The 15,433-nt window shown below is 43.5% G+C and overlaps 1 protein-coding gene across 1 annotated transcript; it reads left to right on the top strand.

Annotated features, from left to right (window-relative positions):
• Window positions 1-2,270: 2,270 nt before the first annotated feature.
• On the top strand, window positions 2,271-13,863 carry DPPA4 (developmental pluripotency associated 4). The gene is made up of 8 exons (XM_038583253.1): window positions 2,271-2,350; window positions 4,265-4,418; window positions 5,746-5,906; window positions 5,993-6,043; window positions 6,431-6,722; window positions 8,611-8,806; window positions 12,192-12,316; window positions 13,517-13,863. Exons 1-8 carry the CDS (start codon window positions 2,327-2,329, stop codon window positions 13,861-13,863), a joined length of 1,350 nt encoding a protein of 449 aa, XP_038439181.1. The 5' UTR covers window positions 2,271-2,326.
• Window positions 13,864-15,433: the final 1,570 nt, after the last annotated feature.

Genomic DNA, 15,433 nt, shown 5'->3' with positions numbered 1-15,433 from the left:
TCCCTCCTCCCCCTCTGAGCTCCAGCCTCACAGCCCTAATTTTGTTCCTGAAAGGAGTTAAGCTGATCCCTCCCCTCCTCCTATTCAGTGAATTCGGTTCTCCTGGTCCTTCAAATCTCTTTCCTGACTTCCTAGATGAGGTCAAAACCCCTATTCTCAGGCCACCAAATGTAGGGAGCTTTTGCCTTTGAGGTGTCATAATTGAGTAGTTTTCACTGTTTCGGTAATATGGATAAATCAATTTAGTGCATTTTAAAAATCCTATAAAAGACTGTATTAGTAGTTATATTGGTAATGAGTCACTTAATGTCTGATCTTCCTACCAGGCTGGAAGCCCTTGAAGGCAAGGTCCTCCTCGGCTTTTGTCCACCACTGTATCTCCTGTACTAAGCGCACAGCAGCTGTCCATGTATCAAACCTTTTTGTTCAATAAATGAATGAGAGGTTCAGTTATGAACATTTTCCCAACTGAGGAGCAGAATTTAACACATTGACATAAAAACATTTTAAAAAGCTGCAGTTTTCATTTTAACTAGTAAATATTCGTAAGAAATTTTACACATAAATCTACTTCTCTAAAAAAACAAACTTACATATATTCCTATTTTACATTTGAGAAACCAAAGCACAAACACATTGTATGTGTTGAAGATTGCTTTTAAATCATCACAATTCCAGGACCAACAAAAGTATTAGGCTTTTTGCTTCATTGGAGAACTCAGTATCATTATTCCCAATTATGCTCAAATATTTAAAAAATTTAATTGTGTTAATCCTTCTATATAGGACGTTAGCTAACCTGATGTTGTTGGTTTTTTTTTTTAATGGTTGGTGCAATTCTTTCAGAAATTATATTCCCCAAAATCATAGTAGGTCTAAGAATTCCTAAACATAATATCAATACATACTCCACCTATTAATACAGAAATTATAGATTGTACATTGCCCAGCATGAGACGTCTCAATATATGGGTTTGTACTTAATTTAGAATTTAGCAATTTTACTTCCAGTTACACTGGGAATAGAAAGATGATTCAATCAGATACTTTTATATATTATATAAATCTTACCTAGTAAGTATTTACTGGTTGTTGCCTATGAGCCAGGGTAAAATATTTATCAGTCAAAACTTCCATAAGATCTCCCAGATAATCTAGATCTTTTTTTTTTTTTTTTAAATAATCTAGATTCTAAATACTTGCTTTCTTCTTGGGTGTTTTGGGCTTGCTCAATCCTCATACTTCTTTCTCCACTCCTGGGTCCCATTTACTTATGTCCTACGTCCAAGTATTTCTCTATAGGATACTACACCTCCATTCTGGGTAAGGATCATCTCTTCTTCATCATTTTGGGGCACTCAATGAGATATAGGAAAACAAAACCAAGGTGCATAGTAGACTTTGTAACCCGATGGAGGAAGGTTTGAATCCCACTATCACTAGTTCTTAACAGAGAAAATTTCTTCACTTCACGTTTCTGATCTCCCACAGTTTTACAGGGAGGAGCAATCTGAGCAGAGGTATTTTCAGACAATTTTTAAAGAGAGAATCTTGGCCTTGTTTGGGAATTAGTAGGTTAGGGGCTTGTGGAGTAGAATAAGGCTCCCCTAGATGTGATTTCTGGTTCTCACTGTGTCCTCCAGCAAGTTACCAATATAATGTTATACATACTTGTGTCATCCCTAAAATGGAGGACAATAAAATAATCGCTGTTAACTTTTAAACCTAAACTTTGGTACAAAACAAACACTCAATTGACTTAGAAACTACTCATTAGTTGTTGGCAGATGGGAAGATGCTAGTTATTATGAGTACAAACAGAAAGCTGGAGTTGTGATTGGTTGAGTAGCTTGCTTAAGAAATAAAATGTCTGTGGGACAAAAAAAAAGGTTTTGCTTCCTTCAAACCACCAGTCCAGCCCTGGAATTCTATTGTTTCCACAAGTTGCCTCACTAAATTCCTTCAAACATCCGGTTCAGAAGTCTCTAGGAACTTTTGTTTTTCCCTTGGAATTTCTCAGAAGGAGTTTCCAACTTCCTAATGTCTCCAGAGCCACACTGTAGACCGATTATGTTAAAAAGCTCACAAAAAAGTGGTAGGATTGGTACTACTAATTAATTCATACAAGAGTCACCTCACGGATAAGAGAGTACACAAAATTAGCATTCACAAATTGGGGGAGAGGCGGGGGAGGAGGGAGAGGAAGGAGAAAAAGAAGAGCGCCTTTGGGTGACAGGAAGTGGGAGGAGACTTTTAAAGGAGCAATTTTGGGCCCGGGGCCATTTCAGGAGTAAGACTTTTTGTCAACCTTGACTTCTCTTTGGATATGGAGAAAGCAAAAGGCAAAAAGGTAAATACAATTTTAATGGGTTTGTTTCTGTCTGTGAGAGTCTCGTGTTTCTCTCTCCTGCTAAGTATACTTGATCCTTCTTTTGAGGAGAAAAGAATGTGCTTTAGAATTTTCTCTGGTTAAAAAACGACAACAACAACCGTAAAGTCCTAACTAAGGATTGCATCCTGCTAAACTGGGGAGGGAGGAACAAGAAGAAATGGGGCTTCCTATTTCTGTTTTGAAAAGATGGTTTATCCCATCCCACAATAAGAATTTCGTATCTAGGCTGAAGAGGAGTGGTAACCGGAGAAAAGGGGAGGGGAGGGGGAAACTTTAGGAAGAGGTAATGGAGCTGAGGTTGTAGGAGAATTAGATTCTTTGATTTGCCCTCAACAAACACTGGTCCTAAACCGAAAGTGCCGAACCTATCTTTGCCCAGGGCCACTGGGCCTAGGGAATTATCCAAAGCCAGACATATTGACCAGCACCACAGAAATTAAAGGTAGGAGAGGCTTTGGGGCACGTAGTGGCTCAGCTGGCAAAGCATCCGACTTTTGACCTCATGGTCTCTCCTAGTCAGTTCAAGCCCTGCAATGGGTTCCAGGCCAGGCGTAGAGCCTACTTCCAAAAAAAAGAAAAAAGAAAGGCAGAGATGCTTTGACACTTTGCAGTGGAATCGAGCCACGGTGCTAAGGGAATCTGAGCACTTTCAAGAGTCTCTTAGAACCATCATTTTTGCCCTCTCAATTTTAAGGCTTTAGTCTAGCCCCAAAGTGAGGAGTTTGTAAGTAAGGCTCTGCAAACATAACACCTGAATACGAGTGGAAAGCTGCTATAGAGATGTAAAATGCCATACAAATGTTAATTTGTCCTGTACCCCCCACCTTGGGGACACTGGAAAGGATTTAGTTAGGGATTTTGTGTCCTTCTGAAATGCCTACCTGTGTTCCCATAGTCCCTGAGCCTCAGCATCTGAAAAACAAAATAATAAATTGTCGCCAGGCTGCTGTGGGGAGTAAAGGAAAGAGAATGAGAAATTTGTCAACACCTTATGCAAGAGGTTAGTTTCTCTATCAGTACCCCCACTGTTCTCTCCCTGCTGCTTCTTTTTTTTTTTTTTTTTTTTTTTTAATTCTCTCGCTGCTTCTGGCTCAATTAGACAATGTTTGAGTGCCTCTGAGGAAAGAAAAATCCTGCCCTTAGGCAGCTTACCGTCAAATGGAGTAGCAAGCATGGATCGAATCACACCAGCAAATGGAAAACTGCCACTGATTAGCGGGAGAAGTGAGGCAATGCCTAGACTTGACTTGGTCTGAGACTGTTAGGAAGGGCTGCCAGGTGTAGGGCTACTGGAAATGAGGTTCTGAAGGAGAAGGAAGATTTATGGAAGTCAGTAGAAGGCTGAGGTGGTGAGTGACATCCCTCCGGGCCATGGTAACTAGGCTGGAAAGGAATTCTGTGAGTAGCCCTTGGGCAATGGGGCTGCTAGGCTGAATTAAAGACATTTGTGTATCTTCAATGAACCACTGAATAAGTATATAGAATCCCTCTGGCAATAGCAGGGAAAGCTTTCTTGGGAAGAGGTCCAGAACAAAGGAATGGGGGAGGAAAATCTTCAGGTGAGAGAATAATGGATATGGTGACTGATGTAAGGGCTGCCCCCCACCCCCCAGACACACACACAAAGAGCCTAGTTTCTTCTACATCTGTGGTTTGTTTGTACCCCTATTTTCTCTCTTTTCTCATATTTTCAAATCAGCCTCCCATCTTCCCTGTCTTATAAGCAAACCTGAGGTTAAGGTGATTTCCCAGAGGAGAATCCACATGCCAGTGGTGGATAGGGACCATGCTGGCGCCGTGGATGCGAGTTATCTTGAGGCAGGTAGTGTGTGCGGTGGTGGGAAGAGTGACTGGCTCCTCTGTCGCCGGCAGGGCTCCACGAAGTCGGGGGAAGACTACCTGGCTGGCCAATCCCAACCTGTGTCGGAAGAAGCCAAAGAGAAACAGCAGGCGTACGGTGAACCAAAGTTACCAGGAACCTCAGCAAGTGGGACCAAACGGAAGAGATCTATGAAAGAAGGCAAAGGTAAGAAGTCGACAAGCCCCCAACTCTCATTGCCTTGGGTTTAAGAAAAGCATGGAAATTTTCTGAAGGAATAGGAAAAGTAGGAAAGGGGGTCCCTGGGTGGCTCAGTTGGTTAAGGGTCTGTCTTGGGCTCAGGGTCCTGGGACCCAGCCCTGCCTCAGGCTCCCTGCTTCTCCCTCTGCCGCTCCCCCTGCTTGTGCCCTCTCACTCTTTCTCTCAAATAAATAAAGTCTTTTTAAAAAAAAAAGAAAAGAAAAGAAAAGAAAGGAAACCTAGGAAAGAAAAATGGCCCTGTGTTCTGAAAACCCTCCACTTTCTTTGGGGCCCAGCTTACACGCCTCCCCTCCCTTCAGCCGCCTCTGTGAAAACTGGTGTCTTGGGGTCTCCAAGCTCTGACCATATATTTGGGTCCGATTTTGCCTTCACTCGCTACTCAGTGTTAAGGATCTCAATGTACAGCGATTCAGGGACAGACTGCTCTAAATTTGAAATCCCATCCTTGAAGCCCCCCTTCATTTTTGTAAGAATTGAGTTTAGTACTTACGCTCGCTGGGCCAGGTGGGGTGGGGTGCAGACTCGGTTGTAATTTATATGGAATAATAGGTAGCAATGCCTACGTTAGACCTGGCTAGGCCTGTGCCCTCGATAAACCCTGTTAGCGTGGGGATAGTTGCCTGTTCCGGAGGTGTGTTCTGGAAGTCTCCGCTGAACAGTGGGAATGTGTGAGAGAGCTGTGTGCAGGGAGCCCGGAGCACTGCCCTATGTGGGGTGGGGCTGACCCAACTCCGAGAATGGGTGGCTGTGGGTAGCAATGCCCAGTGGTTTGTTTTGTTCTTTGGTGAGAGGACAAGGCACCCCTGAGGTCTTATGATGTCATGTTTAAAATTGCTCTCATTCCCCTGGCTGGGGAGCAAGTTCTCTAATACAGCCTCCTTGGAGTCTGTGGGTTTAGGTGCTCACAGATGAGCAAGTAGGAAGTAAAAACTGGAGATTCAGTATTAAGTCAGTCCCAGGTTTGAGGTTCTGTCCTTTAGGGTTTTTTTTTTTCTTTTTTTAAGATTTTATTTATTTATGTGTCACAGAGCACAAGCAGGAGGAGAAGCAGGCTCCCTGCTGAGCAGGGAGCCCAATGCAAGGTTCAGTCCCAGGACCCCGGGATCATGACCTGAGCCACCCCGGGGGCCCCTGTCCCTTGGAGGTTATGGGGTCGTTGGCAAGTCATTAACTATACGGTGGGGATTGGACTGTACAACTGAAAGTTGTACTAGGACATTTTAAAAGGCCACACAAAAGTGAGGTATTACTAATTTCATCCATTCTCCTCCAGCTTCCTGTTCAGAAAAGACGGCACAAGAGAGTACAAGAGTAAGAATTCGGAAGAAAATCCCAGTTCCTCCATTACCTTCGAAACTGCCACCAGCCAACTTGCTTCACCGAGACATCCTGCGGGCCTGGTGCCAAGAACTCAAGCTGAGCACCAAAGGCCAGGTGATGGCCCAGGGTTGGAGACCTTGCTCCCGGGAGGAGGGGTAGGATCCTTACTTGATTGTTAACTCATTTTTCTCTTGTCTTAGAAATTAGATGTATATAAGCGAATCTGCGAATATGCTTACCCAGATCAAAAGGTAAGTGACTTGACCCAGTGGAAGGCTTAGTTCTCTTTCTTTTTCTTTTTTTTTTTTTTTTTTTTTAAGATTTCTTTATTTCTTTATTTATGATAGACCTAGAGAGAGTGGGACTCGATCCCTGGACTCCAGGATTGGGCCCTGGGCCAAAGGCAGCGCTAAACCACTGAGCCACCCAGGGATCCCCCCTTAGTTCTCTTCCTAATGCCCTATTTTAGCATCACAAAGTCGGTGGAGAGCTGGCCTTAGCCCCTCCTTCCCTCCTTCCACTCCTCCTTCTGAGGAAGAACAGCACCCCTTACCCCCCTTCTCACCAACATTGTGAAAATCATAAAAATGAGGCCAGCACTTCTGACAGCACCTTAACCTTGTAAACCCTGTTTGTAGACAAACATTCCTGTCACCGCAGAGGAGGCCAAGATTCTCACCCAGACACAAAGAAGGTTGATGATGGACAAGGGGGAAATGTCTCTGGAAAGTCCTGGAACAAAGATACCTTCTGATGGAACCTACCCTCCTGAAGTGGCTGCCCCCGCTGAGGGGTCTGATGCTCTCCTGGAGGGGGTCAATACTGTTGTTGTGACCACTTCGGCCCCAGATTCCGTGTTTGCCTCCTGGTCCAGAATTGCAGCCAGGGCTGGGAAGATGGAGACAGTGGCATCGCCACAGGAGGCCCACGGTAAGGCCGGGGGTGCCATCTGGTTCTGGTCCCCTTGAGGAAAAAAATGCTATTGATTATTAACCTCCAATCAATTTTAGGGTACATCAAAATCATGGAAAGGGTTGGGGCTTCCTGGGCCCTACCTACAGAGTTTCTGATTCGGCTCTGAGCTAAGGCCTGGGAATTTTCATTTCTAACAATTTTTCGGCCAGGGCTGATGATGCTAGTCTGGGGGCCGCGCTTGGGTGGCTCCGTCGGTGAAGCGTCGGTCTTCTGCTCAGGCCATGGTCACGGGGTCCTGCGATCCAGCCCTGAGCCCCCCTTCCTGCTCTGCAGAGTCACCTTCTTCCTCTCCTCTGCCTCTCCTCCCTGCTTGTGTGCTCTCTCTCTGTCTCAAATTAATAAATAAGATCTTTTAAAAAAAGAAAAGGAAAGGAAACCACTGCTACAATTTTTATTATTATTATTTTTATTTATTTATTCATGAGAGACACAGAGAGAGAGCCAGAGACACAGGCAGAGGGAGAAGCAGGCTCCATGCAAGGAGCCCGACGTGGGACTCGATCCCGGGTCTCCAGGATCACATCCTGCCTGGGCCAAAGGCAGATGCTCAACCTCTGAGCCACCCAGGGATCCCAACTGCTACAAATTACTGATGTCATCAGGAGGGAATGGCAATCTGTTTGGCTTTATTTTTCATTTCCCTTCTTTAAGGAATTAAAAGTAAGGGCAAGCTCAAAAATCAACTGCCTGAGCTTAAGCCCCGGATCTTCTAGCATCTGTTAAGCGAGTGACATTAACAAGTTGTTTAATATAGTTCCCGATTTCCTCATCGTAAAATTGGTTAAAAATCACACCTACCTCATAATGTTGTAAGAATTATAGGACATAAAATTAAGAGACCATAAACTGGTTAGCACAATGCAATGCCTGTTGAGACCCCGAACCTATTTCACGCAGGCCTTCCCAGACCACTCCGGTTTAGTCTATTGAAGGAAACCAGAGTGTATCACCCCAAATTATACCTATTCTAAATTGTTTTAAAATTTATAATAAAAACTGTTTTGAGCTAATGGCAGCTGAAGAGCAGCAAACCCAGAAAAAGTGCTCGACTGCCTAAAGGCAGGTTGTAGATTCTCTTTTTGCCAGAGACAATCACCTGAGGGGTGGCACCAGAGAAACCTTACTTCTTTTTTTTTTTTTTTTAATATTTTATTTATTTATTCATAAGAGACAAACACAGAGAGAGAAGCACAGACACAGGCAGAGGGAGAAGCAGGCTCCACGCAGGGAGCCCGACATGGGACTCGATCCCGGGTCTCCAGGATCACGCCCTGGGCTGAAAGCAACGCTAAACCGCTGAGCCACCCAGGCTGCCCCGAAACCTTACTTCTTTGTTCCTTCCCATAGATTGAGCATCCCACTGTTTGTCTAAAACTGCTTCCCTTTTTCCTGTCATTTCTCTACAAATCCCTTGGTTTTTTGGAAAAGCCAGGATTCTAAGCTGCCATGTTCACTTTCACTGGTGGTTTCTTCCAAGTGACCTGTGCCAATGTTTGTGCCATTAACAAATTGGTTTTCTCTTGATCTTTTTGTTAGGAATACTGTGTTGCAGACCTAGGATGGGTAGAGGTAAAGCTTTGCCTCCTTTGCACTATCATTTACCCCCTTGGAGCTATACCACCTCCAACTATGCTTTCTTCTTTTTAGACATTTTAACAGGAACTGTTTTGTATGGTTTTCTAAAAAAGAGCAAGACAGAGAAGGTTGAGCTAGGATTCCAGGGTTCCTATCTTGGAACTGGCAAGAAAAGTAGTGGAAACAAAGACCATAATATATTCTCGACCAAAAGAACATTAGAATTTGGCCAGGCTGTGTTCATACTTGCCTCTCTTTTCTTCTTTAGGTGCCAAGTGGTGTGTGGTCCATGGGAGAAGTATGCCTGCAGACACAGAAGGTTGGGTTCACCTGCAATTTCATGCAGGACAAGCCTGGGTGCCTGAAAAGCGGGGGAGAGTATGCGCCCTCTTCTTGCTCCCCGCTTGTAACTTCCCACCCCCACAGCTGGAGGACAACATGCTGTGCCCCAAATGTGTTCGCAGGTAACTACCTGGTGCATTTCTACAAACTAAAACTGGACACCTGGTTTCTAGCTGGGGGAGATTGGAGATACATGTCAATCTTAAATAGCCCTGTATTTTGAGTTAAGTCTATTCTTAGGAAAAAGAACATTTAGAGGTCAGGGCTAACTGCTTCTACCTAGAGACCCTCCCATGATTATGGAGAAACAAGTCTTGATTAATTACTATATTACAGGTATATGCACTTCACAGAAATAATGACTAGCAAAACAACAGCAACAAAACCCTTTAAGTAGACTACAGTCTAATGGGGATGACTGGTATGTAAAGAGCTGTAATGCCATCCGATGACTAGTATCAAAGAAGAGGTTTCTTAACTTCAAGGAAGAATTGCCTAGATGGAAAGAAGGAGAAAGCTCATTTTTCAATAGGGACCAACGCCAAGGCTGAGAGAACTTAGGACAAAGTAGAAATTGTAAGTATTGTAGCGTGGCAGATTATGGTTAAAAAAAAAAAAAAGGGCCAGCTTCCTCCTTACAAAATGGGCATAATGCCTATCTGAAGTATTGTGAAGATTAGATGAGTGAATAAATATAAAGTTCTTAGCCCTGTGTCTAACATGCAAACATTCCAAAAAATGTGGGTACTAATCATTCCAGCAAATGGGATTCCTTTCAGCGTCCTCATAAAGAGAGAAATATACAATGTATGCAAAAACCAGTTTGGGCTCAAATTGAGCTTTATAGATTTTTAAGTAATATCATTAGTTTGGGGTCTAATTATAGTAAGCTTTGAAGTTTCAGAATTTAACCAGTTGCCCATGGTGTTCTTTCAAAAGATGTCTTTAGTTATGTGATGTGATCAATGACATACCTTTGTAATCACCAAACAACCAACTATAAACTCACAATTATGAAGAGAAGAAAAAGGGTTTTCTCTATAATTTAAATTCTAAGCCAATTGAAATAAACATATTAAATGACTGGCTGATGCGGAATAGGTAAATTTGTTCTCTGTATAAACTAGACTAGCTAATTCATAAAGATTTCTGTCTCTAAATAAGGATGGGAAGTATTTTTATTAAAACAAGCCATTACTGGGGCGCCTGGGTGGCTTCGTGGTTGAGCATCTGCCTTCTGCTCAGGTCCTGATCGCAGGGACCCGGGATTGAGTCCCACATCAGGCTTCCTACATGGAGCCTGCTTCTCCCTCTGCCTGTGTCTCTGCCTCTCTCTGTGTCTCTCATGAATAAATAAAATCTTTTAAATAAATAAATACAAGCCATTACAATTGACAAACTCCGGGAGCGAGGTGGAGCAGAGTGAGCACAGTTCTGTGTTGAAGCCACAGGCATGGCATTGGCTCAGGGAAGGGAACAGTCCTCTTCTGGAATCCTGTTTGTACCAGCGACCATTTCCACAGCTTTACACACACCACTTCACCCTCCTGAGCCATGGTTCCCACATCTGTAATATGAGGAGCCAAGTGGACAGGGTGGTGTACAAAAGTCACCTATGGTATTAAAACTAAGAAGTCTTCAAGAAGGGACGCCTGGGTGGCTCAGCGGTAAGTCACTGAAAAGTTTACACACCTGTAAAGAAATTTTTATTCATAAAGGCTATTGTATTTAGGGATTTATATATATTCATGAGAGAAAGAGAGAGAGCAGAGGGATAGAATAGGATAGATATGGAAAATTTTACAATTTTTGAGGATTAGAGTGACAGGCACAGAATCTGGTGATTTGCTGAGAGATGGGCCACTGCAGGGTTTGAAGCTAGTGCATGCGGCGAGGCTTACATTGCCAAAGAGGGAAGGGTGTGAGAGCTGTCAGGACAATGTTGTGGGAAAGCTGTTTGTAATGTGTTTTAAGAGCCTAGCATCTTCTAACGGTACCAAGACAGAATCTGGCTTTAAGTAATATCACATGAAGCTGAAGAAAGTTCAAATGATACACTTGCTTGGATAAGATGAGACCCAGAGCAGTAAAGGACACAGGTGATTTGGTGATGCTTGAATACGGGGAGCGGACAAGTGGAAAGGGTGACTGGAGGTGTTTTCCAAAAGCACAAATGGAGAGATGTGGCAATAGGATGCTCAAAGGGCATTTCCTTTTATGCTGCATTGCAGACAGAGAGCCCAGGTGTGCTTCTGGGCCTACTTTGGGAGAGGGGCCTTCAGAGAGGCAGGACTGGGAAGAGGACTATCACTCTGAATGGAGTGGTTTGGTGCAGCCCAGACTTGCCTCCCACATCCCTCTCCGCAGCCCTCCGTCGGCCTGCAGGGGGCCTATCATCCTTAGTGTCCAGGTTACTGAACACCAGGGGTCTTGGACAGCTGGCTGAGCATAGAAGCCTGAAGTGGGTGGGACCCTCAGGCTAGACCCCCCTCCACCAGCCAGGAGTGGCAGCCCCTGGACCCTGGCACAGTTAACTGTCTGCCACAGAAGACAAGGAGAGTGTGCACTTCTTTTTTCCCCCTTCTGGCTGTCCTACTTCCCGCCAATTGTCGTTGCCAAGAACGTTGAATAGAATTGAGGTCACTCTGGAGAGTCCTTTAATGACCTACCGAGGCCATTGGGCAAATGGTAAAAGGTCCACTCTGGGGCCTCTGCTGCCCATGGGTTGCCAAGGACAGATACATATTACGGAGACATAACTTGGCTAATAGTCCCAGTCCCAATGGCCTGGTTGCATGCTTTCCACTTACTATACTTTCTTTTTTTTTTTTTTTTTTTTTTTGTAAGATGTTATTTATTCATAAGAGACAGAGAGGCAGAGACATAGGCAGAAGGAGAAGCAGGCTCCATGCAGGGAACCTGATGTGGGACTCGATCCCGGGTCTCCAGGATCACGCACTGGGCTGAACGCAGAGGCTCAACCACTGAGCCACCCTGGCGTCCTTCCACTTACTATCCTACAGTTTAAGGACAAGTCCACCAGGGCAAACAGCATTCCTGGCTGTTTTCAAGGGTACAATTAATGTTTCTTCTTGGATCTCCTCTTTCTAAAAACAAACATTTTGTTTGCTTTATAGGAATAAGGTGTTAATGAAAAGCCTCCAATGAGCTTTCGATAGCAGGAAAAGGGACACAGCTGTGATTATAATCAATGGTACAAAGAGAACTACAATCAACTCCATGGTGACACTGATGGCCGGACTGTTGGCTGCTCACACCCTCCATGCTTCCTGCTTACAGGGGCACAGACTAGTGCATTGCAGATATTACCCTCCAACCTCCATGGGGCCTGTGGCTTCATGGGTTGAGATGCAGGAGCTCTTAGATTTTAAATTGGAAGAGAATTTCAGAAATTACCATTCATTCTACTTAATAAGAAGAAAAAGTCATTCATACTACCAAACGTTTGCCCTTCTGAAATAGAAGTGACCTTAACTTCTTTTAAAGTGGGAACCTGAGCCCCGCCTGGCAGAGGGTTTGGGAGTGGGAGGTGGAGTGGAAAGTACAGGTGTGCTTCCACGCTGGATTTCTCTGCAATTCCAACTCCTCCAGAGATGGCTACACCCTCTTAGGTTCGTGACTTCAGGCTGTTGAGTATTTTAAACCAAAGGGAAAGCTGTTATTCTTTCCCACTCCCAGAAACATACTCTTAATATAGAAAACATTTTTTGATGTTTTCTTAATAACCTGAGACCTCTATGGTATGTCTCTGGGATAATAATATGGAACCCTTTGCGGGTATTATTTCTACTTGTAACTATCTTGTGTGTTTTTCCTGCTTAAAAATATTTAAGGGTACTTCTGAATCATAAATTCATAATGTGTTGGATTTTAAATTGTATATAAAATTATCTATTGTATATAGGAGGCCATATGCATTGTGGGCAAATTCTTAATATTAACTCAGGATTAAGCTAAAAATCATGATTTTCTTTGGCATGATTCTTTTTTAAAACCACTCAATGAAGTATGAGTAACATTTTAAAAAAGCTATACATTTAATGTATATAATTTGATGAGTTCGATTCATTTAGAATTTTTTGTGTCCTTCCTAAATTTATAGTCCTGCGGTTCTTAGAAAATATTTTTTTTCACTTGTGTTCTTATGGCAGATTCCAACATTGTTTTATTGTTGTGGATTTGGAGATTATGAAAACTTTTTCCCCCTCTAATGTACTGGAAGGAGTAGTAGAGTTAGAAAGTTTGTAACCATTAGGATATGGACAGATTTGGGCAAGAATCCTCAATAAATGTTAAAAAATGTTAAATGTTTGTTGACAAGCAAGATATTTATATGATCTTGCAGTGTCTCCACACCGATTACTCATTAATGGTCAGAGTTTTTCAGTGTAAAAAATAGTATATGCATTTGATTCCTTATATCTTATTGTACGCATATTATTAATTTTAATTTTGCTTCCTTTTTAAGCTTTTTCTCTATTTTTAGTGATTGTTCACTTTTCTATTCCTTGGCCTTCCCAATCTGCTTTCAGATAGCTTCCTAGTCCTAACACACAAAAGTAAACTTTATAAAATCAGTTGTGTTCCACTACGAAGATGACTATCTACCCCTTTTTCCTGCCCCTAGCAAGGTGAAATCTCTAAAGTTGCATTTATTCCCCAGCACTCCCTACTGCCCACAAGCGTCCCCCAGAATTTACTATAGTTTTAACTACCCTAGTCTATCCCTCCTTCAGTATCTCCCTCCCAGGGTCCCAAAATATTACAAAGGGGAAAAAAAAGCACTTGGAACTCAATATTCCATGCCTCAGATGAATTTAGTGGCAACAGGAACCTGCAGGATGATTTTGGTGTTTGGAAGAAACCAGGGGGAGAAATGTCCTATTTCCCACCTGCAAACCAAAGTAACAGTCCTGCGGATCTGTCTGCCCAGAAGCGCACGGGTGCTGTGAGCAAGATATGCGGTGCACTAGGAATGCTGATAGGAGGCCTCTGGAGCCAGCCCTCCAAATTTCTCCTGGCCCCAAAGGGACATGTAAGGCTCTCAAGAGTTGGTGTTGAAGCTTCGGAGTCGGTTTCTGCCAAGGCGTTGCTGGCTAAGGGCAAATGGATCTGCGTGAAGAAAGCCCATGAACTCTCTGCCAGGGAGCAAAATTAGAAATGGCTATGTCTCCAAGGATCCCAGCCCCAAGGAGCAGATGTGGGAGGAGAATGATGGTGAAATGTTTAAAATACTAACTCACTGAATTGGAATTCACTCATCTGAAAGTGCCTCGAGGAAAGCTACAGTTTCGCAAGATGGGCCTTAGAGAAAAAAGTTGGTTATGTCCACCTTGACTGAGTGTTCAGACTTCTCACCAGGAACGACACAAACAGAAATGTGCTTTCTGATGGGATATCTCACTGAGGGTATCCTTGCCAGAAAGATTTAACATGAATCTACTTGAAGAAGCAGGCAGTCCTGATGATCCCAATTATGTCAGCATGAAGCGAGCTTAGCTTGTGGGTGGCGGTTACTTAGGCTCATCCGTATGTGAAAATCCACAGAGCTATGTGCTTGATATGTGTATATTTTACCATATGTGAGATACATATCCTTTTTTTTAAAGATTTTATTTTATTTATTCATGAGCGACACAGAGAAGCAGAGACACAGGCAGAGGGAGAAGTAGGCTCCTCGCAGGGAGCCCGATGCAGGACTCGATCCCCAGACCTGGGGTCACAGCCTGAGCCAGAGGCAGACGCTCAACCACTGAGCCCCCAGGCGTCCTGCTGCATATCCTTTTTAAAAGCTTACCTGGTTTGAATATGTTAGAGATCTGCCACGTAAAAATGTGTTAGGTGGAGTAACAGGAAATTTGATTATAGAGCAGAGATTAGATGATACTACAGCACTGTTAAGGTCTTGGTTGTGAGAACTACGGAATTTGGATTTAATAATTGGTTAATAAGGGATGATGCATGGTGTTGTACCAACTTTTATGACTGGGATTTTTAAATAACCTTTCAAAATACTCTATTGCATATATGAAAAGATTCTTTTGAAATACAAGTCAAATCAGGACACTCCTCTGCTCAAAACCCACCTATGGATCCTGTTTCAGAGCCAGAACCGAACTCCTGGGGTTCCTGGGTGGCTCAGTGGTTGAACATCTGCCTTCAGCTCAGGTCATGATCCCAAGGTCCTGGGATTGAGTCCCACGTCGGGCTCACCGCAGGGAGCATGCTTCTCCCTCTATGTCTCTGCTTCTCTCATGAATACATAAATAGATTTTTTTTTTTTTTTAAAAGTCCTTGTTGGGCAGCCCAGGGGGCTCCGTGGTTTAGCACCACCTTCATCCCAGGTCATGATCCCAAGGTCCTGGGATTGAGTCCCACGTCGGGCTCCCTGCATGGAGCCTCCTTCTCCCTCTGCCTGTGTCTCTGCCTCTCTCTCTCTCTGTGTCTCTCATGAATAAATAAATAAAATCTTTAAAAAAAAAAAAAAAAGTCCTTGTTATGACCTCCAAAGCCTTATCTAAGTATTTCCCACCCCATGCCTCTCACCTTTGGCCTCATCTGCTGTACCTTGTCTTTGTTGTTCACTGACCTTGTCGCTGGCAAAATTGGAAATGACCTTTCCAGAATGACCTTTTCCCAGAAGTTAGTATGGTAAACCTTTGAAGTCTTCTTTCAAATGTCACTTGATCAAAAAAGCACACTCTGAACCCCTCTTTTAAATCACAGGC

The sequence above is a fragment of the Canis lupus genome, chromosome 33, assembly GCF_011100685.1.
Source record: "Canis lupus familiaris isolate Mischka breed German Shepherd chromosome 33, alternate assembly UU_Cfam_GSD_1.0, whole genome shotgun sequence".
NCBI lineage: Eukaryota > Metazoa > Chordata > Mammalia > Carnivora > Canidae > Canis > Canis lupus.
Note: the sequence above shows the minus strand (reverse complement) of the source record. Positions and strands in the feature narration are given on the sequence as shown.

Bases quoted from the DNA above. Each gene is read 5' to 3' on its own strand.
- DPPA4 (XM_038583253.1), top strand. From the start codon at position 2,327: ATGGAGAAAGCAAAAGGCAAAAAG. The intron at 4,419-5,745 runs GTAAGAAGTCGA...ATTCTCCTCCAG, and splicing joins ATCTATGAAAGAAGGCAAAG to CTTCCTGTTCAGAAAAGACG. The intron at 5,907-5,992 runs GTGATGGCCCAG...CTCTTGTCTTAG, and splicing joins AGCTGAGCACCAAAGGCCAG to AAATTAGATGTATATAAGCG.